At 33.4% G+C, this 25,281-nt stretch overlaps 1 protein-coding gene across 3 annotated transcripts in view; it reads right to left on the bottom strand.

Moving 5' to 3' along the window:
• Window positions 1-3,587: 3,587 nt before the first annotated feature.
• LOC113392016 (ATP-binding cassette sub-family G member 1-like) overlaps window positions 3,588-25,281 on the bottom strand; it is a 34,759-nt gene continuing 13,065 nt past the window's right edge. For 2 of the 3 annotated variants that reach the window (XM_064215937.1, XM_064215936.1), the window contains exons 3-11: window positions 23,869-24,024; window positions 13,130-13,275; window positions 12,767-13,005; window positions 12,044-12,166; window positions 11,835-11,974; window positions 11,108-11,264; window positions 5,877-5,977; window positions 4,031-4,186; window positions 3,588-3,950 (exon numbers count right to left, since the gene is read on the bottom strand). In XM_064215937.1, coding sequence (XP_064072007.1) covers window positions 3,606-3,950; window positions 4,031-4,186; window positions 5,877-5,977; window positions 11,108-11,264; window positions 11,835-11,974; window positions 12,044-12,166; window positions 12,767-13,005; window positions 13,130-13,275; window positions 23,869-24,024 — 1,563 coding nt within the window. In that variant the 3' untranslated portion in view covers window positions 3,588-3,605. Of the gene's footprint in view, window positions 3,951-4,030; window positions 4,187-5,876; window positions 5,978-11,107; window positions 11,265-11,834; window positions 11,975-12,043; window positions 12,167-12,766; window positions 13,006-13,129; window positions 13,276-23,868; window positions 24,029-25,281 lie in introns of all 3 variants that reach the window. The other variant, XM_064215935.1, reaches the window with a different exon arrangement.

The following is a 25,281-nucleotide window of genomic DNA, read 5'->3' as shown; positions in this document are numbered from 1 at the left end:
TTGGGCACTACGTACACGCAAACTAGTAAATTTGTATGACATTTGGCGAGAGTCAAACGTAGCTGACACGCACACAAAGATGGTTCGTTTGTTTTAGTTATATTAGGTAGGATAATTTTAAACATATGTCCACTTGGTATGGCTTGATAGGATACATATTATACAGGTACATATTTCAAATAGGAATACTAGCAAAATTCGAAACTCCAAACCAAAGTCAGATAAGGAGATGCCATAGGGCAATATTTAACATTTACATTTTAACACCAAACATTGTAAAAATATATTTGATTTCTTGCTTTTGTTTTCGTTCTAATTATATATTATATATAAATAATATAGTGAGTTTTAGACATTATACATATAATTTTCTACGTTAAATTCCGTTTTAAAAATAATATAAAAGCGACCGGCTGACTTCACATGGGTGCAATATATTAATAAAGAAAATGATATGATATTGTTGAGAATATATCATATTAGTAAAAAGTAGTAAAATCGTCTATGTCTAAACCTCATTGTCTTTGATTATATAACAGATATTTGACAGTACGCCTAAAGAGTGTGTTATAGAACTATGCTATGGGACTCAGTAGTAATAATTATATATATATGGTATAAATAGTAACTCAAAAAAATCGATTGGTATGTATTATATAAATTATATAAAAAAATCGTAACATTTTTTTAAAGTTTAATAATATAAGATTCGACGATTTTACTTAATTTCTAGATTTGAATATAAAAATGACTTATTTTTTCATTACCCTGTCGCAAGTATTTTTAGAGGGCTGTCATGTACACATAATACATTTTTAGAAACACATTTTCACGCCCTCCCTTTTTTTTTATAATCTGTGGCTTAAAGAAATTTGAAACAAAAAAACATATTAATTAACTATTCATTCTGCGCGGTTGACAGAAATAAACTTTTATTACAAAGGATTCTATTCCTATAAAATATAGTATCTATATATCGCAAATCGAAGTGTCGATTTTAAAATCACATTTAATTTTAACCTACCGTTATCATCTGGTAAAACTAGTTTACCAAAATCAAATTTAATAGGCCGTTATATATAAATATTTCATTAGATAAACAGCTCCTTTAATAAAATATTGAATGAAAAATTTTAATGGTCCTAATTTCTCCATTTACATGATTTAATGTGTAATTAATGATGGCTAAAACCGGAATCGAAATGGGGCAAACGACAATCCGCTATAAAATTAATAAAAAATTCAAACAAGATTCTTTCGCACTTATGAATAAGGTATTTTTAGATTTTTAGTTTAAATTCTTATTTTAATATTAAAATTATGTAACGAGTTGGATTATAAGGGAAGTGAAATATAGAGTGCACTTGTTTGCACATATGTACATGCACCTGTCCACTGTTAGGTATATTTTGTATAGTTACCTTGTTTCTGCTGAGAATGTGCTGATAGCATCAGGAGGACATCTTCAAAGTAAATAAAACAATGAAATCGTGTGATATGCTAAAAACATCAATAACTGACGTTCTCATAAGAAAAGATGAAAAGAAATTGTATGTATAGAGATGAGATATTGCGATGGATATGTGGAGTAACGTTAATAGATTAAATAAGAAACGAGTATATAAGAGGAAGCTTGAAAGTAGCGCCAATAACAGAAAGTGAAAGGAAACCCTCGGGATGTTTCTAACAAAATAGGAATATCATACTCACTGTTGCGTCACAATATATTTACAAAGATATTATGTATATTCACAGTAACATTGATTACTTTGATACAATCAGTGATAATCGTTGTATGTCGATATGACACAAGGATAAGCTTATAATGCTAAGTTTCCGACTCAGTAAAGTCAATAAATCATTCTTGGGGCAAGGTATCCGCTTCTATAATAAAATTCCACAGATATTTTTAACTTTGCAGTTTTATAGATTCAAGTAATTTGTAAAAAATAAATTGGTAAAGAAGGCATATTATTCGATACAAGATTAAGTTGATGATAAAAAATCGTGGAGTTAATGCTTGTTGACTTCCAGGCAGGAGACATAACATACATATATAATTGTATTTAACTAACATGACTTAATTTTTAGACGTTGAAAGAGGGTAACTACTAAGTTTATTGCCGGTTCTTCTCGGTAGAATCTACATTCCGAACCGGTGGTAGCGTTACTTTAAATAGTTTGTTAAATGACGATTCAAAAGTGCTTGTAAAAGCCCGCTTGAATAAAGTATAATTTGATTTGATACATATATAATTGTATTTTACTAACATTGTATTTTAAATGTTGGAAAAGATTAACTACCGAGTTTCTTACCGGTTCTTTTCGGTAGAATCTACATTCCAAACCGGTGGTAGCTTCACTTAATATATTTTGTTTTTGATTTTGAGTTGTGATGCGCAGAGACACACGTTACTAAAAGAGTGACGAGTATGAGCGTAGAGGTCGGGAGAGGAAAAGGGCGACATAAGAAAACATGGATAGAATGTGAGGAAGGTTATGAGAGAAATGGATGTGAACGATCAGATTACGAATAATAGAGGAGAATGGAAGGAAAAGACATGTTGCGTTGACCCCGAATAGGTTGGGACACGCGCAGGGAAAAGAGAAGAACTAGCGTTCACATTAATGCTTATCCACAACACATAAATGATTAAAATAATAATACGTTTTATTTTTGTCATCAAAATTTTAATAATGTAATTGAAAGATGGATTTATCTTGTTTGAATAAGTATATCCAAAGTAAATGTTTTTTTTAGGTAGAACAAACAGTTTTATTAAAGGAAATATCCTGTATATCGTAGGAATTTTATTATTTGTGTAAAATAAAGCGCATCCAGTAATTTTCTAATAGATCATAAACAAATAATAATCTATGGGAAATTTGTAATGGTAAATACAATATCTATGAGTATTTTTTTTAACTTTACTTCAATTTTTCCAAAAGTTGATTGGACCGCGACCCACCTAACAAAAAAAATCCAAACTCAGGACTCACTCTGTTTCCATAAAGAAAACGAGGCATAACTATGACGATAAGAAGAATCTATTTGTTACCTGTTAATTGAGATTATTGCTTTTTTGTTATAGTAGTTATTCATTTTAATTTGAAAGGAGGAATTTCATAGTTTCATCAAAAAGGTAAGGCAAGAATGTCTATGTTTACGCCCTAAAATTTGGGAAATCTGCTTTAGTTTATTAAATTTGTCAGTGCAACATCACACTCTTCAGGATGGATCACACAAAATACTGATATTTATATTTATTGTAAGACTATTATTTTAATATATATATATACATTTTTATAAATCTTATCAATTTTTATTGGCAATACAAAGTACATTAAGTATTTATCTCTCAGATCAAATTACAAAACTTCTTGGAAGCATTAGCACCATTACCTATATAAGTCTTAAATTCTATTTAACTTAACATACACTAGGTAAAATATTATGAAACATTCTTATAATTATTTCAATATCTGTTTTAATATATCTTTTAAATATACAGCATACCCAATTATTTTACATGTATATATTTACCGGTATATTAAGCGACATAAAAATGTATCATCTAATAATTGTATGTACCAATATTGTAGTTTTATCTACACGCCCTGTAGACTCTATATTTTAAAACGCACATAAGTGATATTTTTAGGATTATAATCCATATAACTATAGCTATTACGTCAGTTCTGAAGTCTCTCGAAAGACCTAAGTAATCTAGATATTTCTCAGGTCGTTTAAATAAACAAAAAACTGCATGACAAGGAAGAATACTACGACCGAAACCATACGCAGTTTGCATTAATGCATCAAATGCGTATCGAAAATATGATATCGAGGCAAATGGTTGTAGATACGAGGGCATTTCATGGTAGGGTATGAAAAATTCCGAAAACATCAACATCGGAATATTTGCGGCTGGTATGACGAATAGGCCAAGCTGAAAGAAGCAAAATGTTATTTTTTAAATCTGTGAGTCAGGCTATCCATAATCAGTCAGTCGGACAAACATTTACCAACCTTGACTCCACATGCAGCTCCTACCACTAACCCGAAAGTTTGAGCTAGTATCGTTATTAAGACACAGATGATCCAAGCTAAACCAATTCTATGAGCTTCCAGAGGTTGTGATGTTAAGTACCAAGCAGGTAATACGAAGACTGTTGCACACAAGAGCTGAAATGAAAAAAGTAAATACTGAGTTAAGTAATACTTATTTATTAATCTGTGGCCCTTATAGGTACTATAAAATGTTGTTACGTAAATAATTATGTATATATTATTGTACATAATATTTTAAATTTAGGTATAAGTATTTTCATTTTTTTTTAATAATTACTATTAATCAAGCACAGGTTTTCTACTCTCAGGATAAGAAAAAAAATGCTAAACTAACGTTTTCTTTTTAAAATACTAGCTATATACGCATTAGGAAAAGAAAAAATAAGCAGGTACATAAATATCAATAAAAAATATATTAATCCTAAGTATAAACAAGTCTGATGATAACCTCGGGGATCCTGGGCACACCTGGGCTACGCAAGTAAAACTCATTGCGGTTTTCGTGTCGAAAAACTCTCATTAGAGCAATCCGGAATCTAGAAATCGGATATTGGTCTCATCGGATTACAGAGAGTGCAAATGTATTGCTTAGACACTTGTTGACTAGAGGTTATTCCCTCTAAAAAATGGCTAGTAGTGTTTAACTTAAGTGTGAATTACTATAATAAATTAATAAGCAAAACATAAAGTAAACCACAATTGAGAATAAATGTGTCTTTTAATTTTATTAAACGCCAATTTTAATAAACTAATAAGCACTCTACACGCCCTAGAGATTTAATATAAAATCACGCCATAAACATATGATTTTAATCAGATTAGTACATTTTAAAACAATCAACCCACGTGTCCACCAATAATTGATGAGTTTATTCCATCTCCAAATATTGGGGTAAAAAACTACCCCCAACACCATAGGTCAAAACCATATATACATACATATACCAATATACCATATCAAAACATACGCGTCGATAATTTAATTCTTCTTTTTTAATTATTTAAAATAGCAAGAAAGGTTAAGGCTTATGTTCAAAAGTTGGTTTCAAAATTGCTTACATATAATCCTTTTAAAAAATATTTTTAAAAGCTATAAATGTTAAAGAGCAAATTTTAGACATATAGCTTTGTTACAGTACGTCTTACGCTATCAATAAGTTATGCACATATAAAATACATGTTCAGTCACTTCGCAAATATCTTTGTTTAGTACAGTTTGCATATTTGCGGAACTCTTACACTCGGTATATCAACGTGGTTAAATTTATTTAACATACAATACAATATAATATAGTAGGGGGAAATTGATAAATAATATATTTTTTATACAAATCGGGGTCATATAATTTATAATGTTGCTGGACTACAATAACAAAGATAATGCACGCTGTGCTGTCGGTATACAATCCGTTCGGACATTGGACTGATATGAATACAAATGTTTTAGTTTATCAAACATTATACAATTGTATTTTCTGACTTCATTATCTAATCAACCTTGGCTGATATTATTGGAATAATTAATAGTTTGTATATAATAAATAAAATATTGTACTGCAAGATAATTTCAAGTTTTAAACTTAAATTTGTGAATTGCGGGGTCGAAGTGTGAATTATTATATATATTTTATTGGAGTTAACAGTTTGATCGATTCTTGTTTTACAAGGCACGTTTTGATTTTCCGCCCTATCTTTTTCCGGTTCTATCAGACTGCCGTCTCATCGGATCATGAGAGTAAGAGAATAGAGATAGTACGTACGTACGTACGTTGGGGTTGTTTATACCTTAATAAATGAAATTTACCTGTATCGGCAAGTCAATTATAATTTTCGTAGCGCAGTATGTTGATAAGTAATACCATTTGTTAAGATGTTCTTGAAGGACGACAGTCGATTCCACTGGAACTGCAAGCGAATTTTAACACTACAATTATGTAATTTGTATGTAATGTATTTAAGTCTGTTTATGATATTTTTTAATACAGTAGAATCCCTTTATTATGACTCCGCCTTTATTGACCAACCGTTTATTGTGTACTTACACTATGAAGTTTGGTTCTCATATAAAATTCGTTGTAAAAAACTCGGATGTAATGACTTCCCTTATAGTGACAGTTCGCTTATTAAGACCCATTTTTAATAAATTATGTCCGATTATAATGACCGACATGATTCTTTACACCTTCGGTAATGTTTCGTTCAGCACCCGGCTCGTTTTTATTTTTAATCTGAGTGAATAATTGACACTTGAAGGTCACGCATCATATACGGGGAAAAAGAAGGCGAGGAAGAACCATTACCTACAGCAGAAGAGGCAGTAAAGGCTGCAGATTTGTTCATAGCAATAGTGAAAATGATAATTTGACCATGACTTTGTCTTCTATACACAATAGTATTAGAGACTGTTATTACAAAACAAAAGCAATCAAAAATTACAGATTACTTAAATTAAAATATGAAAAATGTAGTACATATCTACATGTTTCGTATGTACTTATTACGTGCAAAATACCTATATATTTTATGTTTTTCACAAAACACTTTGTATGACGTCCGGTTATTATGACGTGTTTGTCAATTCCCTTCGATGTCATTATAAACGGATTCCACTGTTGTTTAGTTTTTTACATAAAAAAATGTCACTTTACTATATCTTATAAGCGGAAAGGTTTTCGTTTTACTATTTTTAGTACAACAACATTAACCACTTAAGCGATAGACTTTATTCAAGCGAAAATTATAATTATTCAATTGCTACGGTGGTAAGCGGCTTACGTTGTCGAGACCGCTAACCACGAGTTGTAGGATGTTATGTCACTTGTGTAATTACACCGACACTTTCACCATTTAAACAAGGATTGCAAATAATTTATTTCGCGGTAGGGTAACTAATTATTATTACACTCTCTAGATTCTTAAAGATACATTAATCTGTAAGGGTATTCGGCATAGATCATTTTAAGAATATTACCTACATATTAATATAAAGTAGTAAAATTGTCTATGTCTAAATCCCATCGTCTTTGATTAGAACTCATTAGTGATAATTATACAGATCCACATTACATATAGCTTGCTGGTGTACGTGGATATATACTATTTGACAATATATCTTATTAAAGATATTAAGATAATAATATAGACAATTAGTACTTTTATGAAACTACATAATTAGATTTAGAGCCACAAAATCAGCTGTTGGAGTGCCAGCTGATTTTGTGGCTCTAATAGTTTTAAATTAAATAAAAGACAAAGATTCTATTAAACAGTTTTATTATTGTAAATAATTGTGATTGTGACAATATTCCGTGAGTAAACTATAATGGGAAGATCTTATTAGTGTTTATTAACATAAATACCATTAAAATACTCTGAACGGTAAATTCAGTTTTACCAATCTTAACCAAATTGTTAAAGATCCTATCCACTTTACTTCTCACAGTGAGACACTGATAGATTTATCTGTGTGGATGGTAATACTAGTAAAGTACGGATAGACTATATACATGAGCTTAGCAGTTATGCCTTCTTATCCTTCGAATTTCATATTCGCAAGGAGAAGCCTAAGCCATTGATCAAATTTTCTAGAAAAAATTCCAACATTAATGAAAATGACCTCAAAAGCTACTTAACAAATTTTAACCTATAATTTGAAAACTTATATGATGTTAACAGTCTTGTTAGTGAATTTAATAGCAGTATATTATCTGTATTCGACACCCTAGCTCCTCTGGTTTGCGGTTATTTTAAAGAATATCAATATCTATGGATTACCTATAACATCAATAAAATGATCCGTACTCGCGACGAGGCACACACAAGATCGCGGATTACTCGCGATGACAGTCACATAGCGTACTATAAAGATTTAAAATCTGAAGTAGAAATGGCAATCCATAGAGAGATGAGTGCATACTTTACTCACTTCATAAATAATAACGCTAAGAGACCTAAATACTTGTGGAAGCATCTAAATAACATCTTTACATATAAGAAAAAACGGGATTGTTTTCTATCTGAGCACTTATCGGATTACCCGGAAACAATGATGTGACACAGTCTGATATTCATTTCTACACAAGTAATAGATACTCTTCTAGTAGCTTTGCCCTAAATCCAGTAGATGCCATAACTATATTAAAAATACTACGCTGCATTAAATCAAAAGCTATAGGCTCCGATGGTATCTTCGGATACGATTGTTAATATAGTTAACACTTCTTTACGGACTTCCACCTTTCCTGATTTATGGAAAAAAGCAATCGTCAGACCGATTTAAAAAATTGAGAACCCCATAAATATTAGTGATCTTTGACCGATTAGTATTTTACCTTCATTATCAAAAGTTCTAGAAAAAATAATGTGTTGTCAACTTACACACTATTTAGAAACTAACGACATACTTCCTTCCGGCCAGTCTGGGTTTAGGAAAGGTAGAAGTACAACTACCGCACTAGCTAATGTAGTTGACGATGTGGTAAGAGCTCAAGACGCCGGGGAAGGTACAATACTAGTGCTTCTCGATTTCTCACGTGCCTTCGAGACTATTAATTTGGCGTTGTTATTGTCTAAATTACATTACTACGGTTTCAGTGTAGATCCTATTAGATGGTTCGACAGCTATCTCAACAATAGATTCCAAGTTGTAGAAGTTACTCGGGAAGATGGATCTAAATGTGTATCAAGAAGCAGTATAATTACCAGAAGGGTACCGCAAGGATCTATCCTTGGACCTGTTCTCTTTTCGCTTAATTGTGCTGACATAGTTAGTTCCATACAATTTTGCAAATATCATATTTACGCCGACGACATACAACTATATATATCTTTTAAACCCTCAGATTTAAATATAGCGGTTAATAAGCTTAACGATGACTTAAAGATAATTTCTACATGGTCTAATTCTAATTGTTTAGTCTTAAACCCAAAGAAAACCAAATACTTGATCTTGGGCACGTGAACTCAGATACGCAAAATAACAACATTATCCCCAAATGTAAAATTGCATAACATTCGGATTGAGCCATTGAAGCTAGAAATCTGGGAGTCTTAATGGACGAAAATTTAAGATTTGATCAACAAATTGTACACATTGTTCGAAATTGTTTCTATCGGTTAAAATTATTATATCAAATTCGTAAATACTTAAAACCTCATGTGAGGTTATACCTCATACATAATTGTATACGAATAGAAACAGCCAGGAGGCAATCGTTTCAATCCCAAGGTGTGCTATCAAACATAAACTCACTAATTGTATAGTAACCTTTAGCACACAAGCGTTCCTTAACAGTTTTTTTAAATTTGGCAACAGAAGCATTTTGAACGCTTTCTGGGATCCTGTTTTAGAAACGTATACATTGCCCCACAAAAGAGTTACTGACTCTATGCAGTCGAGTAACAGGAGTAACAAGATTGTGTTTGTTCCTTGTACCAATGGTATGAGAATCACATTTTCTCATAAAAACATTAATATTTTTCCGTACATACAAAACATTACATAATATATATTGAGAAGCAACAGTTAATATCTAATTTCTTTAAATTTATACCTTAATGATTCCTTGGCTCCTAGGTTATAGATTGCGCGAATAGCTCTCTTCTGCAGCACAAATATAGTATGGATAGCGGCTGCGTTACCCCAAAGCATAATACCGTAGGACATTATACTGTGAAAGTAACTGAAATAAACTAGGCGAGCCGTATCAACATCGGTAAATAATCTAATTTTTTTGACCGCAAATGCCGCAGAACTCAGTGTACCCGCCAATCCGTTTATATGGGGGAGCCACTGTAACTTGGCTTCACGAGCAAGGCCAAGAAATTCAGTTGTTTCAACTGGATCCATCGATTCCCCGTTGATAAGTACATCGGGTTTTACATTTTGCACGTAACTTTACAATTTTAGTTTTTTTATTATTCAGCCTAAGATTATTTACGCTAAATCAGTGTACTACATCAGACATAGCATTGTTTACATCGTCATACTGTACCTGTTTCCTATTAATTTTAAAAACCAAAGAGGTATCATCAGCAAACAATACTATATCATGTTTGTTCCCAACAAGAAAGGGCAAGTCATTTATGTATATGAGGAAAAGAAAAGGTCCAAGAAATGATCCTTGTGGGACCCCCATACCAACTGAGACCCCAGGAGACCTTGTCCCTTTAACGTCAACCCTCTGAATTCTATTGTTAAGATAAGAAGTCAGAAGGTCGAGTGCACATTCTCTAATTCCATAGTGATATAGTTTCCTGACCAGAGTTTCATGTTGAACACAATCAAAGGCTTTGGATAAGTCGCAGAAAATCCCTAAGCCCGATACCTGCGTAATTCGAAAGAGCGTCGAATGATTTCAACATAAGCTGAGTGGTTTACCAATTTGGGCATCACATTCTCTATGTGTTTTGTTATTTTCATGTATATATTTCTATGATCTGTAAAATGTGTATGTCCAAATAAAGATTTTTTGATTGATTTGATTGATTGATATTCCAGATAACTATGTATATTACAGATAACTGTATAGTGTATTCTACTCTAAGAAGATGTAAACAATTGTAATATAATAATATATTACAACTATTTAAACATAAGCTATTTCATGCGTCCTATTTGTTGTTATACTAGACTCCTATTTTGTATATTAATTAGTGTATATAAGTTAATCGTACAACATAACATTAACAGCCTGTAAATTTCCCACTGCTAAGGCCTCCTCTCCCTTTGAGGAGAAGGGTTGGAGCATATTCCACCACGCTGCTCCATTACGGATTGGTGGATACATATGTGGCAGAATTTCGTTGAAATTAGACACATGCAGGTTTCCTCACGATGTTTTCCTTCACCACCAAGCACGAAATGAATTATAAACACAAATTAAGCACATGAAATTCAGTGGTGCTTGCCTGGGTTTGAACCCGCAATCATCGGTTATGATGCAAGCGTTCTAATCATTGGGCCATCTCGGGTCAAGGTAATCGTATTTTTTTAAATTTCTGTTACAAACTTATTATTGAATTCCTTTGACTTACATGTCTGTATTGTTGGCATAGCGTTTGAGAAATATAGGAAGAGCAGGAAGAAGAATAGACATCCGGTGTTGGAGATCATGCGGCTCGCTTCTGTACCCGCGCCGTTGTACAGCGCACCCAGCAACAAAGCCACTATTAAGTGGCATACAAGTCGTATCTAGGAAAATTTTAAACTAATATGTAAAATGATATACATACACATTATATTTATATTATTCTATATATTGATTAAATGACTACAGAAATATTTTTTGATGGTTTTAAAATTTTGACATTTGTTCCCTTTTACTTACTATTCCTACACCTATTGGTATATGTAATATATAAGTTTCTTGGAAAGTTATTTAATTTTTTCCTAACAGCCATTTTTAAAAATATATTTTTAAATAGCCAATTTCGTACTTGTGGCATGGATATATATCAAATGATTGATAGATGTATTGATTATTTTTTTCTTTAACTACATCATACATTTACTATTTTACTCGAAAAAATAAAAAAAATATAGAAGTAATAGAACTTAGTACGATACCGAGTACGACAAACAGACAGAGTACGACAGAGCGTTTTAGATAGCTCTATAATACAATTAGTTTTTTTACATGATATATTAACATATATTTTGGTATTAGTAAATTGACATTCGCTTATAAATCAATTATGTAACTTTTGAGTTATTTACACGTTCTTTTCATAGAAAAATTGTGTAACATTAAATTTGTTTTACCTGAGTTAAATGAACATCTCGGAGTGCCCCTATATATCCTCGATGGAGTAGAGCGTACATTTGTTGGCTGAAATTTGCATTATATCCATCTACAACCACTATGTTTGAATCGAGAAGAGCTTCAGCTTCTGTTGAATTATCTAAAATTGAATAACACTAATTAAATAAATACAGTAAAATTACACCGAGTTCATAAACAAATCAACTACCTTTGACTGTTTTCTCCTGAATTTCTCTCTCTGTTATTTTTTTCATTTCATTAGCATAAGTTATTGCCTCTTTTTCTAGGAGTGCTAAATTTCCAGAGTGCTCACCACTGGCAATCTCTAAAACTAAACCAGGCATTAATTCTAGGTAAGTTTTTCAAAATTTTCGTCAATTAACAAGAACAAACAAAAATAAAACTCATTTTCCCCTAACCAATTTAGGCCTCGGCAGCCATTTTCCAGCGAGATTAGAGACCTGCGCAGAACATATTATAGTGTACAAGTGTGCGCAAACATAAATTCATCCTCTATTCCTTTATTCCGATAATCTGGAATGACGACCAGAAAGAGCCGTTCCGTAGCATAGGAGTAAACACTGTCAACTTCGAAAATCCGAACAGCTACTGAGAATTATTGACCGAAAAAGCCTAAAAAGTAGCCATCAGTCTAATAATATGTGAGACCAAATATTTTTAAAATTAAGCATCAAATTTAAAAATAACTATTATAGTTTTTTTATTGTGTTTTACATAGTCGTTAATAAAAAAAAAACTATCTATAACCTTTATAATTAAGTTTATAAATATATTACTTATTAATATACCGTCGTTGTTAATTTAATTCTAGGTTTAATTATACATGTAATTAAATATAATATAATTGACAGTTTGATTGCGATTTTATAAATTACATTGTTTTTATATTAACATGTAATTGAGTACTCACGATAGTCAGCCATGTTATAATACTGCGGGCAGACAAGGCCAGACCTTTTTAACAATTCAGGGATATCCTCAATCGCCCCAGAGTACAAGGTTCTTCCATTGGCTAGGAGTATGACGTCATCAGCTGAGGTAAACAGCTGAGAGGACGGTTGATGTATCACGCATGCAACTAATCTCCCGCTACGTGCTACTGATTTAAGAGCTTGGGCCACAGACATCGATGACACGGAGTCAAGCCCGCTGCGGAAAATAATGTTTTTAGCCTATCTACAAAAAACACGGTACTTAATATTAAAACCTCATGCAGTTTAACGGTATAAAAAGTTATAATCAAAATTAAATATAAAAAATACGAGTTCAATACCTAGTTGGTTCATCGAGAAGCAGTATAGAAGGGTTTGTTAGGAGTTCACATGCTATCGTTAGTCGCTTCCGTTCACCACCCGATAAGCGACCAGCTCGAGTGTTCAATACATCCGAGATTCCCAATTGTTTTGATACTGCTTCAATCTGTGAGAAATAAAAAAAGATGAGGTTATAATAATAATAAAAGTTTGAAGTTTTCTTTTTAATTATTTACAAATATATTCACGAAGATTAAATCGTATGCTAAAAATATAATTAACATGTTATATGGCAGTAAAGACTAACAAACAACTTTGACCTTGAATTGACGTGACATCATTAGTTAAGATCTAAAATAGGTAATGATATTTATTACGCATTCGTCAAAAAATGGCGGTTTCTTTATCGGTGAAGTTGATATCAGAACTTTGGAAGTAAAATTATGGATCTGGACATAAAGGCAGGCAGGAATGTGGAATCGTGTAGCGATAATATATATTAAAACTCACTAAGAAATAACTTTTCGGAAATCAAGACAGAGTTAAACAATATGAAGCAATCTTCGTCCACCATTCAGATAGAGCACGAAGACATCAAAGCTAAGGTTCCAGGATTGGAAGAAAAGGTCGAGAGTAAAATAAAGACATTCGGGGTTAATATCAACAAGCTTCAATCATCTTCTCAAACCCTGAATTCTTACACCGAAAACCAACTTCCAGTCAACGAACAAATAATTCGAGAGATACAAGATCGTAGGAACAGAGAAAGGAATATAATACTGTCGGGCTTGCCCGAAAAGTTATCTGCAAATATTGAAGAAAGAATCTCAAAAGATAAAATTGAAGTCATGAAGATCACTTCCTTGATTGACGGAAACATCCCAAAACCCATTATTTTTTTTAGAATTGGCAAGTACTCCCTCCGAAAATCTCGCATCATCAAAATATGCTATGACACACCTAGAACCAGTAAAAACCTTGTTACGCAACAGACACAAACTGCCCGAAACTATAAAGATTTTTTCAGACCAGACACCAACAAAAACATTTTAAGAACTTAAAAGAAGTATTAATAAGACAAAAAAACCAAGGTGAAGAAGATTTTACTATAAAATAAATAAACGGGATGCCGACGATCATAAAAATCAATAACGACATTCAGTAAACACCAGCTTATCTACTATTAGCGAGACTAATACTTATTAAGTAATCGACAACTATCAGAGCATACAAAGCCATAAATCACGCCTTACATTCCTCTATATTAATGCACGAAGTACATATGTGCAAGGAAGGGAAATTAGACGAACTCAAGTGCATGTTACGAACAGTTTCAAATACGCGATTCTATTAACAGAGACTTGGATAAGTAATGAAAATCAAGCATTAGATCTGCAAATCCCTAATTACACACATTATTACAATTACAGAAATGACTCAAGAGGCGGAGGCGTCTCAGCCTATATACACAACAATCTGAAGTCTAGCCTATCTGAGTCTATTTACTGTGGAGGAAATAATTACCTATGGGTTCAGCTGGAAAAATATACGTTTGAAATAAGAGTCGTCTATAACCCACATACAAATTTTAATGACTTTACGAATCTCAATTGCAACAAAGAAATAGGACCATATTTTTTGGAGATTTCAACATTGACTTGTTGACAAAAGATAAGAAGACTAAGCAGTACACCGATCTATTGACAGGAGCTGGACACATATTACTAAATAAAATCACTACAAAATACTGCACAAGAGAATCATCAACAAAAAGATCAATTATAGACCAAATTAGTACTAATCTAAAAAAGGATAAAACTAATCTAACCGACTCCCCTATGTCAGATCACAAACAAATTTATTTGGAATTGAAGAAAATAAAACCACCACCAAAACAACGTAGACAGTATGAAGCAATAAACTATGAAAAGTTGGCCACCTTGGCGACTGAATTTGAGTTTAACAAGCAGAGCTACAATTACATACAATTTGAAAATCAATTAAAATACTTAATTTATAAAAGTAAAACAATAAAAATGAAAATACTTAATCTCCCTCAAAATGATTGGATAAACAAGGAAGTAATTAGTGAGATAGATAATAGAAATGCCTTATGGGCAGAACTAAAGAAGAATAACGATGATGATAATTTGAAAATAGAATTTCAGGCAAAGAGGCAAAACACAAAAAATAACTATTACTATAAAGAATTCACAAAATGTTATAAAAAGCCGAAAAAAATGTGGAACCTTGTAAATAAACTAGCTTAGAACAAAATAAAATAAGTCTGTGCTCCTTCAAAACTTTCAGTTGATAGCCAATATATTACTGACCCAAAAGAAATATGTGAAATATTTAACAAATACTTCTCTCCTATAGGACCTATGCTAGCAAATAAAATAACTAACACTTCTAACGATAATTTATCCTAGGTCTTACCTAAAATGAATCTACAAACTGACCCTGATTTATCTAGTCTTGAACCATGTACAATAAGCGAAATAATCCAAATAATATATAATCTTCACAGTCATTCCAGTGTTAGAATAGATGGTATAAGCACAAAAGTATTAAAATGTAAATGTAAATGTAAATGTAAAGCAAATAGCTAGGCCTTTAACACAATGTTTCAATAAGTTATTATTAGCAGGATCATTCCCAGATACATTGAAAATTGCTAGAGTTACACCTATATATAAAGCTGGACCTAAAACGGATGAACCAGGTAACTACCGGCCAATTTCTGTGTTGCCAGTCCTATCGAAGATACTAGAAAAAATATTACACAGTAGATTACATAAATATATGGAAACAATTAATTTTATTTCTGAACGGCAGTACGGTTTTAGACCAAGAAGCACACTTACTGCGATAATTGACCTGGTCACTAAAATTAAACCAACATCGATACCAAAAATATAGTTTTGGGTATATTCATTGATTTAAAGAAAGTCTTTGATACCGTGCGCCACAAATTACTGTTAAAAAAGCTAGAAAGCATATGTATCCATGGTAATGCTTTACAAATGTTCGTATCCTTTTTAACTAATAGACATCAAGTGGTTAAAATTGGGGACTATCAAAGTAAGTTATTACCTATAACTTGTGGCGTTCCGCAAGGATCTATACTAGGCTCATTGCTTTTTCTGACTTACATTAATAAAATCTAAGACCAAGGTCTTGGCTTACATGGATATATAACCCTGTATGCAGATAACACTTGACTTTTCTATTTTGGACCATCTATACAAAATCTTATCCTTGAAGCTCAGGAAGACTTAAATACTTTATCTGCATCATTTCAACGTAACCTCCCAACAATAAATACGTCAAAAACATGCTACATCATTTTTAAAGCTAAAAATAAAGCAATTTTGCCACACGTACTACTTACAATTAATAACGAAGCATTAAAACAAAAACTCTGAAACATATCTGGGATTACGGATAGAGAGTAAACTTGGAATACTCAAATTGAACATATAAGACAAAAACTAACATCAATTACTGGCTCAATTCGTAACCTAGTCCGATGTATTCTTCGTGAGCTGAGTTATACCATCTATAGCACTCTAGTCAAACCCCACTTACTATATCTCATTGAAGCCTGGGGAAGTGCCACTAAAACAAGACTAGACAACCCATAAATAGCACAAAATAAAATAATAAAAATTCTCTTCCGTTATCCCTTTCAAATATCTACTACAAAAATGTATAATGAAACCAAAATAATGAATATCCGGCAGCTTTATAGAAGTGGAGGAAATGTTCGATGATATATCGAAGGCCCTCCACTCCACCACGAAAACCCACTACAACGTTGTCATGCCCCCATGCCACTTCAACGCTAAAGTGGGAGTACAGAATTGTAGCGAATCGGTAGTAGGACCCCATGGATTTGGAAGCAGAAATCATAGGAGGCAAATGCTTGTCAACTTCCTCGAACGGGAGAGTCTCTTCTTGACGAACTCCTTCTTCAAGAAGCAGTCCCAAAGGATGTGGACGTGGCAAAGCCCCGACACTATGACCAAAAATGAGATCGATTTCATCATGACGGACAAAAGGCACATATTCAGAGACGTCTCAGTGCTCAACAGGTTCAATACCGGTAGTGATCACCGACTTGTCCGAGGCTCTCTGAATATCAATTTTAAGGCCGAGCGCGTCCGTCTGATGAAGTCTACACTCCGACCAACCCTGCTCCAAACCATTGCGGGATCTGAAGCGTTCCAGTCAAACCTGGAGAACCGATTCGCTGCCGTGAAAACCACATCAGACGTAAACCAGAACTTCGAAAATGTAGTTAGAATTCTCAGGGAAGAAGGCACGAGATTTTGTAGCATGCAGCGTAAGGGCAGAAAGTCCAAACTTACGGAAGAGACTTTAGGGCTAATGAAGAAACGACGTGAAAACCCACCTGTCACTTCGTCAAAGAAACGGCAACTAAACCAAGAGATCAGCAAGGAGAAGTCGTTTCTTCCAAGCCGGCAGTTCTTTCGGAAGTAGAGGACTTCTACGGCCGGTTATACGCATCGCATGCATCTCGACGTGATCCCGAAAATGAGGATCCTAGAGCTACATTAACATGCCATTTCACCAAAGACCTGCCAGAAGTCAGTATTGGCGAAATCGAGATTGCTCTTAAACAGCTTAAAAATGGAAAAGCCCCTGGAGAGGACGGCGTTACAACAGAGCTATTGAAAGCAGGAGGTAAACCCGTATTGAGGGAGCTCCAGAAGCTTTATAACTCTGTCCTCTTTGAAGAGAGAATTCCAGAGGCGTGGAGTAGGAGTGTGGTCGCCCTGTTCTTCAAAAAGGGAGACAAGACCCTGCTGAAGAACTATCGACCCATATCCCTAATGAGCCACGTCTATAAGCTGTTTTCAAGAGTGATCACGAACCGTCTTGCGCGAAGATTCGACGAATTCCAACCCCCGGAACAGGCCGGGTTTCGGAACGGATATGGCACCATAGACCACATCCATAAAGTGCGGCAGATTATACAGAAGTCCCATGAGTATAATCGGCCCCTGTTTCTTGCATTCGTGGACTATGAGAAGGCCTTTGACTCGGTTGAAATCTGGGCTGTTCTGGTGTCCCTGCAGCGTTGCCACGTTGATTGGCGATACATCCAAGTGATGAGAGAAGTGATGAGACAAAGCCGCCACCATGTCCGTCCAAGTACAGAATCAGCAAACAAATCCCATACCATTGCATCGAGGAGTGAGACAAGGGGACGTTATTTCCCCCAAATTGTTCACTAATGTAATGGAGGACATGTTCAAGACGCGGAACTGGAAAGGGCGTGGCATCAACATCAATGGCGAGTACATCTCTCACTTGAGATTCGCAGACGACATCGTCATCATGGCAGAAACGCTGCAGGACCTACAACAAATGCTGAATGAGCTGGCTGATTCTTCTATGCGCATCGGCCTACGGATGAACTTGGATAAAATCAAGGTCATGTTCAATGAAAATGTTCTACCGGAACCGATTGCGATACACGGTACCGTCCTCGAAGTTGTTCAAAAATATGTCTACCTCGGGCAGATATTGCGATTAGGTAGAAACAACTTTGAGGACGAGTTGAATAGATGAATTCAGCTAGGTTGGGCAGCATTTGGGAAGTTACGACGAATCTTCACATCGTCGATCCCACAGTGCCTTAAGACGAAAGTCTTCAATCAGTGCGTCCTACCCGTCATGACATACGGAGCCGAAACGTAGACACTCACGACAAAGCTGGTCCACCGGGTTAAAGTCGGTCAGCGTGCTATGGAAAGGGCTATGCTCGGAGTATCTCTGAGGGATCGCATCAGAAATGAGGTGATTCGTCAGAGAACCAAAGTCATCGACATAGCCCACCGGATTAGTAAGCTGAAGTGGCAGTGGGCCGGCCATATTTGTCGTAGAACCGATAACCGTTGGGGAAAACGTGTTCTAGAGTGGAGACCGCGTCTCGGCAAACGTAGTGTAGGACGTCCTCAGGCACGGTGGAGTGACGATTTGCGCAAGACGGCTGGCAGGAGCTGGATGCGAGTTGCCGAAGAAAGACCACAGTGGCGTGCATTTGGAGAGGCCTATGTTCAGCAGTGGACGAATGCGGGTTGATGATGATGATGATGATGATGATGAGCTTTATATATATAAGGTACTTGATACAAATAAAGCCTATGCTCAAATAAGGCCTATAGTGCGAAAAGGTCGTTTAAAATATACTTACATCAAAAATACTTGACATAGACATAGACGACAGCTCCACGCCTCGGCACAGAGGGCGCAAGAGGCCCGCTCGCGCTCACATCGACAGTAGTGGCCGGTCGTTTGCGAATGACGGGCATTTTCATAGCGCGTTATTAAATTGTCATTATTTTCTATTGATTTTTTTACGTTATTCTTTAAAGTTTTGTTTCATGTAATTTATATGGATTATAATATAACTCTTCAAAAAGGTAACTATGACTTTAAATTTTAATTTGTAGAATATGCGAATTAAATATTGCTTATAACATTTATGAAATATGATATACTAAATAAAGCCTACTTTTATAATAGGCCTTATTTTTGACCCTAGGCCTTAATAGGAGTTCTGTTGAATTTTAACTTTAATATGTTTTTTACAGATCGATTATCTTAGTATGTCTTCTTCAAGACCAAAACGGGCTACGTGGTCCGAAGAAAACTTAAGAGCGGCAGTTAATGATGTGCGTTTTGGGCGATTGTCGACTTATAAAGCTTCGGCACAATATGGCGTTCCGAGAAGAACCATTAGAAATCATCTTAAAAGTGGTATTTTACATAAGAAATTAGGGAGAAATGCTATATTTACAGAAGAGCAAGAAAAAGATTTCGTCAGCCGTATAATAAAATTTTCTGAAATGGGAATACCTCTGACGTCAAAAATGATTCGTATTCAAGCATTTGCTTTTTGTGACAAATATAATATTGACAACAATTTCAACAAAGAAACAGGACTTGCAGGAAAAGGCTGGTTTAGATTATTTTTACAAAGAAATCCAAACTTAGCAAAACGAAAAGTGCAATTCTTAAACCCAGCTCGAGCCCAGAAATTAAACAAAACCATCGTCACTCATCATTTCAATGAAGTTCGTAAGCTTTATGACGAATTTAATCTTCATTACCGTCCTGAAAAGATTTATAACATGGACGAAAAGGGCTGTCGGCTTACACTTCATCACCAACAAACCGTGATTGCTCAGAAAGGAGTTAAAAGAGTGCACATGATAGGGTCTGAGCATGGTGAGAACGTCACTGTCGTTGGATGTGTCAATGCCATAGGGAATCCGATACCACCCATGATTCTTTTTAAGGGTAAACGAAAGAAGCCGGAATATGACGATAATTTGCCTGTGGGGTCAATTGTCCACATGGCACCAAAAGGAAGTATGACAACGGAACTTTTTATTATTTTTATTGAACATTTAGCTACATATAAAACACCTGGAAAATGCCTCCTTATCTTTGACGGTGCCAAATGTCATTTGGATTTTCGCATTGCCGAAGTCGCTGAAAAATATGAAATTGTACTATATTGTCTACCATCCAATACGACACACGAATTACAGCCTCTTGACAAAGCATGCTACAAACCATTTGAATCGTACTGGGATCAAGAAGTTCTGCAATATATGTACCAAACACGTGCCAAACATATCACTAAATCTCGATTTAACGTAATTTTATCTAAGGTCTGGTCAAAGAGCATGACCTATGAAAATATTACGAGTGGATTCAAAGCTACTGGGCTTTATCCATTAAACGCTCAAGCAATACCTGACTCTGCTTTCGCTCCTTCTATATTGACAGAGCGTCCTATTAGTAAAAGTAATTCAAACAACTCTGCTGAATCTTTACCACTAATTAATACAAATGTAACACGACCTCAAGAATATTTTACAGGATCCAATACAAATTTTGAAACAGATACTGACTCACGTCAATCCTCGCCCATCGGGAATATTCGGCATTTGCAAAATCTGATCGATGCCGAAAACGTCTTACCATCGTCTCCCACCACTCCTGATCTTCGAGTATTTTCATCTGCTTCCCCAATAAATCACAGTACACCACCTCGAATAAATAATGATGACCAAAATTGTCTCGAAAATCTTCCCGCGCCCAGCGGCTTACAGATTAATCACCGACTAGTAGAATATAGCGATAGTACAGAAAATGAGCAGGACAGTATAGCGTCTGAAGATAATATCTACGCATTTATAAACAGGTTTATTCCACCGAGACGCTTAAGAATTTGCACTTCTTCAGACACAGAGAAGAGCGACATCGAAAATATTAATCCCAATAACGTTACTTTACGTAAGTCCGATGGCGAAGACACTGAAGATGACGAACCTTTGGCTAAAATTGCTAGACTTAAGAAGACTGATTTCCAAAAATTTATGCCTACACCTGACTACAGTATTGTTAAGAACCGTCCACGTAAAAAAGCTTTAAATTATAAAGGCCAGAGAGTTACCAAAGACTTATTTAACACACATAAAGAACCAAAAAAGAATAATTCGAATAACAAAAAGCAAGGAAATAAACTAATAAAGGAAACAACAAAAAAAACCTACAAACAAAATAGAAAACGTTTGATTAAACCAAAATCAACTGAAGATAGAGAACAGTGGTATTGTCTTGCATGTAGAGAAGAGAGGATTGCTGATATGAGACAGTGCGTAGGGTGTCGTCAGTGGTACCACGAGGATTGCGTCGGCTTGACAAAAAGGGATCTAGATGCATTTGTATGTCCTAATTGTCAGAAAAATTGATTTTATAGTAATTTTCTTATTATCAGTAAGACTGATTAATGTTCCTAAGCAAATAATTATGCTTCTTATTACGTTCCAAGGCCTTATTTAGTTACCTTGTTTAATTAAGGCCTACCATTTTTTAAATTTTTTTTTAAATATTTAATATTATTTTTAAGAAGATATGTTAATTTTCTAATTATCGTATATATGGATACGTTTTTTTTTTTATATTAATTTTTATTTCTTGGTAATATGTGACTTCAAGTCTGACTAGCAAATTAAGCATAATATTTAGTAACATAACTTAGAAAGTTGTTCAAGGATCTCAAGGACTTGATAAAGACTCAGAAATATGTATTTTTGTATAAGTACTTAATACTCTAATAACAATATTCCTATAGTTTAAGTACTAGGCTTTGTTAAGTCACTATGTTTTAAAAAGGCCTGAGGCTAAGATTTTCGAATTACCTCTTTTTAAGTGATTTTTGTTAAAAGATTATAATATGTTTTCATAATTACTTAAAATTTATAAACCAAAGAATAATGCCTTGCTTTTATTTATTACCCTTTCGAATAATTTATTAAGATAATAAGTGTTTCAAATTAGGTAGGCCTTATTTGTATCACTTACCTTAGTACATGTATCTTGATCAGAAAAAATCTTAACAAAACTATCCACACTAATATAAAATTTACCAAAGTAAAAGAAGATCTTAAGCGTAGCACCCGACAAGCCAGCTTTCTTGTATTACCTAAAACTTGAACATCATATGGTAAAAAAACCGTTACATATGAAGGAGCGCAACTTTGTAATAAAATACCTGCTCACATAAAAAATGTAGCTATTCTATTGTATTATATTATATTATAGCTATTATTATTATTTAAGATGAACGCGAATGTTATATTACTATATTATATGTGTAATCTCAAGTAAGCCACTTATGTCTTTTTGAGAATAAATGTCTATAAATCTAAACCTAATATATATTAATCGAGAATTCATTTATCTAGTCTATATTAAAGTTGGCTCTTAATCATCACGCTACAGAATTATTTGAAAGCCTACGACCGGTTCAAAATGTCGATATTAACGAGACGAACCGTAAAGAACTTAGTAGCTACTCATTTTCTCAAATGTAATACATTGTTTTACATAACCACAATGCCATTGTTTTAAGCATTTTCTTTGTTAGGAATCACATATTTAAAGTTAAAGGTTAGGGCTATACTGTTAATTGGATATTTATTCTAAAGGTTATTTATCTTCTATTAAATTCTTATTTTTCTTGTCTCTAATCTTTGACTTAAATATCGGGATCTTTTTATACAATTTATTTATTTTGCAATAATATTGATATGAAAATGAAAGAGTAGACATGACTATGGGAATTTATAGTATGAGCATTGTGCAAAGCATAATGAAATGAATGGATGATACTCAGAGTCTGAAAGATAAGTATTTCGTATTATTAATAAATGTATAAAATGTACATGAAATAAAAAAAATATTAAAACATGTGTTATTAAACATGAATTATAGATATCTTTCCATTAAAAAATTTTTTTTTTACTTTTAAATATTCATAATTTATATTCCCAAGTTGTACAATCGTCTTTAACGATTCTTTTAAATTTTAGGATTCAATATTTTTGAACAAGTGATGTCGGAATGATGATTTTTTGGCGCTTTCTGTGGTTTAACAAAGTCATTTCACTTATACTTAAAGCTTATAATTCTAAACGTTTCGATTATGGAATAAATTCTAATTTTTTTTTTTAATTATTTAATACCTATTTAAATTGATGGGAAAGAGTAAATATTGAGTGTTAGACCGAGTCTAACGAATCGATGGTAGTTTCACATCTAAATTGAATCTATTTTGACGTACATTTGACAATTTACAATTGAAAACATGTCCTTTAAACGTTAAAAATAAAATAAATGTATCTAAATATAAACAAATGTTTTAACTCACCGCATGGTATCTTTCATTTCGAGTTACTTGAGGCAGCTTCAACGAAGCTGCGAATTGCAATGTCTCTTGCACAGTGAGTGTGTCAATAAGTGTAGCGTGTTGAGCTACCAACACAATATTCCGATCAGATACTTGAAGGCAACCAGTTACGCCAGTCTTTCTACGACAAATAAATAATAAAAACTAACAATAAATAAGTAAAAACTATATAATTGAAAGTAAACTTTTCAAACAAATCATCATAAATCAAATCAAATCAATTTTATTCAAGTCAACTTCACAATGAAGCGTTTTTGAATCGTCAATATTTAAATACTACCACCGTTTCGGAAAGCAGCCTCCAGCGAGAAGAAACGGCAAGAAACTCACATAGTTGCTTTTTTCAAATAAACAGATTTACAATGTTGTTATTTACAATAATTAGTATCATTTGATGGAAAACGAGCGTTTTTTTTCTAAAAAATTCTAGATCCAGGCGTTTTTTTTTCTAAAAAGTATTCTTTTAGTGAATAATAAGATTTATTTATTCATTTAATCTTAATAAACATACTGTAATCCTTATATAAATGTTATTATTGTATAAATGAAGTTTGACGGATGTAGGATGTAATTTTTATTCTTCTTGCCATTAAAACTATAATACCATCCTGTTTATGAAAGGTAATGTCCTGATTGACAAATTGTGAGTCAATCTCTATCAGCGAATGGCTCAAGACTACAAGACACTTCAGACTTGACATTTAAAGGGGACTTTTGTATTTATATGTAGAGGCGTACATAAACACTTACTGCATTCAGTGTTATTATTTTACTTAACGTATATTCGTTTTGAAGATGAAAACGTGTTTTGCCCAAAACATATAAATATATTTTTCTATTCAAAAGCAGATATTATTTTATATGTATATGAAAAATATTATTCAACAAAAGCAGTTGTTTGTATACCTATATAAAATATTTATGTGATTTAGATGGACATTAATATTTTATTTGTAGCATACTACGATCATTATTATTTAAGATGATTTTTAGATATTATATTATATTATTATAGTTTGAATGGATCAAACTTAGTTATCTGTCTCAGGTTTCACATAATACTGCCAAGAAAGGGAAAAATCGCTGTTACATCTACACTGCCGTCCTGGTAACGTAATAAACATTAATATTTGACATGAAGGCTCAAGGCAAACTAGTCACAACATCGAAAGTGCAATATTTCTACAAAGTTATCCATTCTAAAGTTGTTACTTGTGATAAACCTAAAAACAGGTTTTAGATATAAACGCTCGAGGATCGTCGTAATCGATTATGTTATTTTTATTTGTATAATTTATTGCATTATATTGTAATTGCGAGATGTGATTTTAATGTAGTTATTATATGATATGCATAAAATATTTCATTTGTAAT

This window comes from Vanessa tameamea, chromosome 10 (genome assembly GCF_037043105.1).
Source record: "Vanessa tameamea isolate UH-Manoa-2023 chromosome 10, ilVanTame1 primary haplotype, whole genome shotgun sequence".
NCBI classification, from domain to species: Eukaryota; Metazoa; Arthropoda; class Insecta; order Lepidoptera; family Nymphalidae; genus Vanessa; species Vanessa tameamea.
Note: the sequence above shows the minus strand (reverse complement) of the source record. Positions and strands in the feature narration are given on the sequence as shown.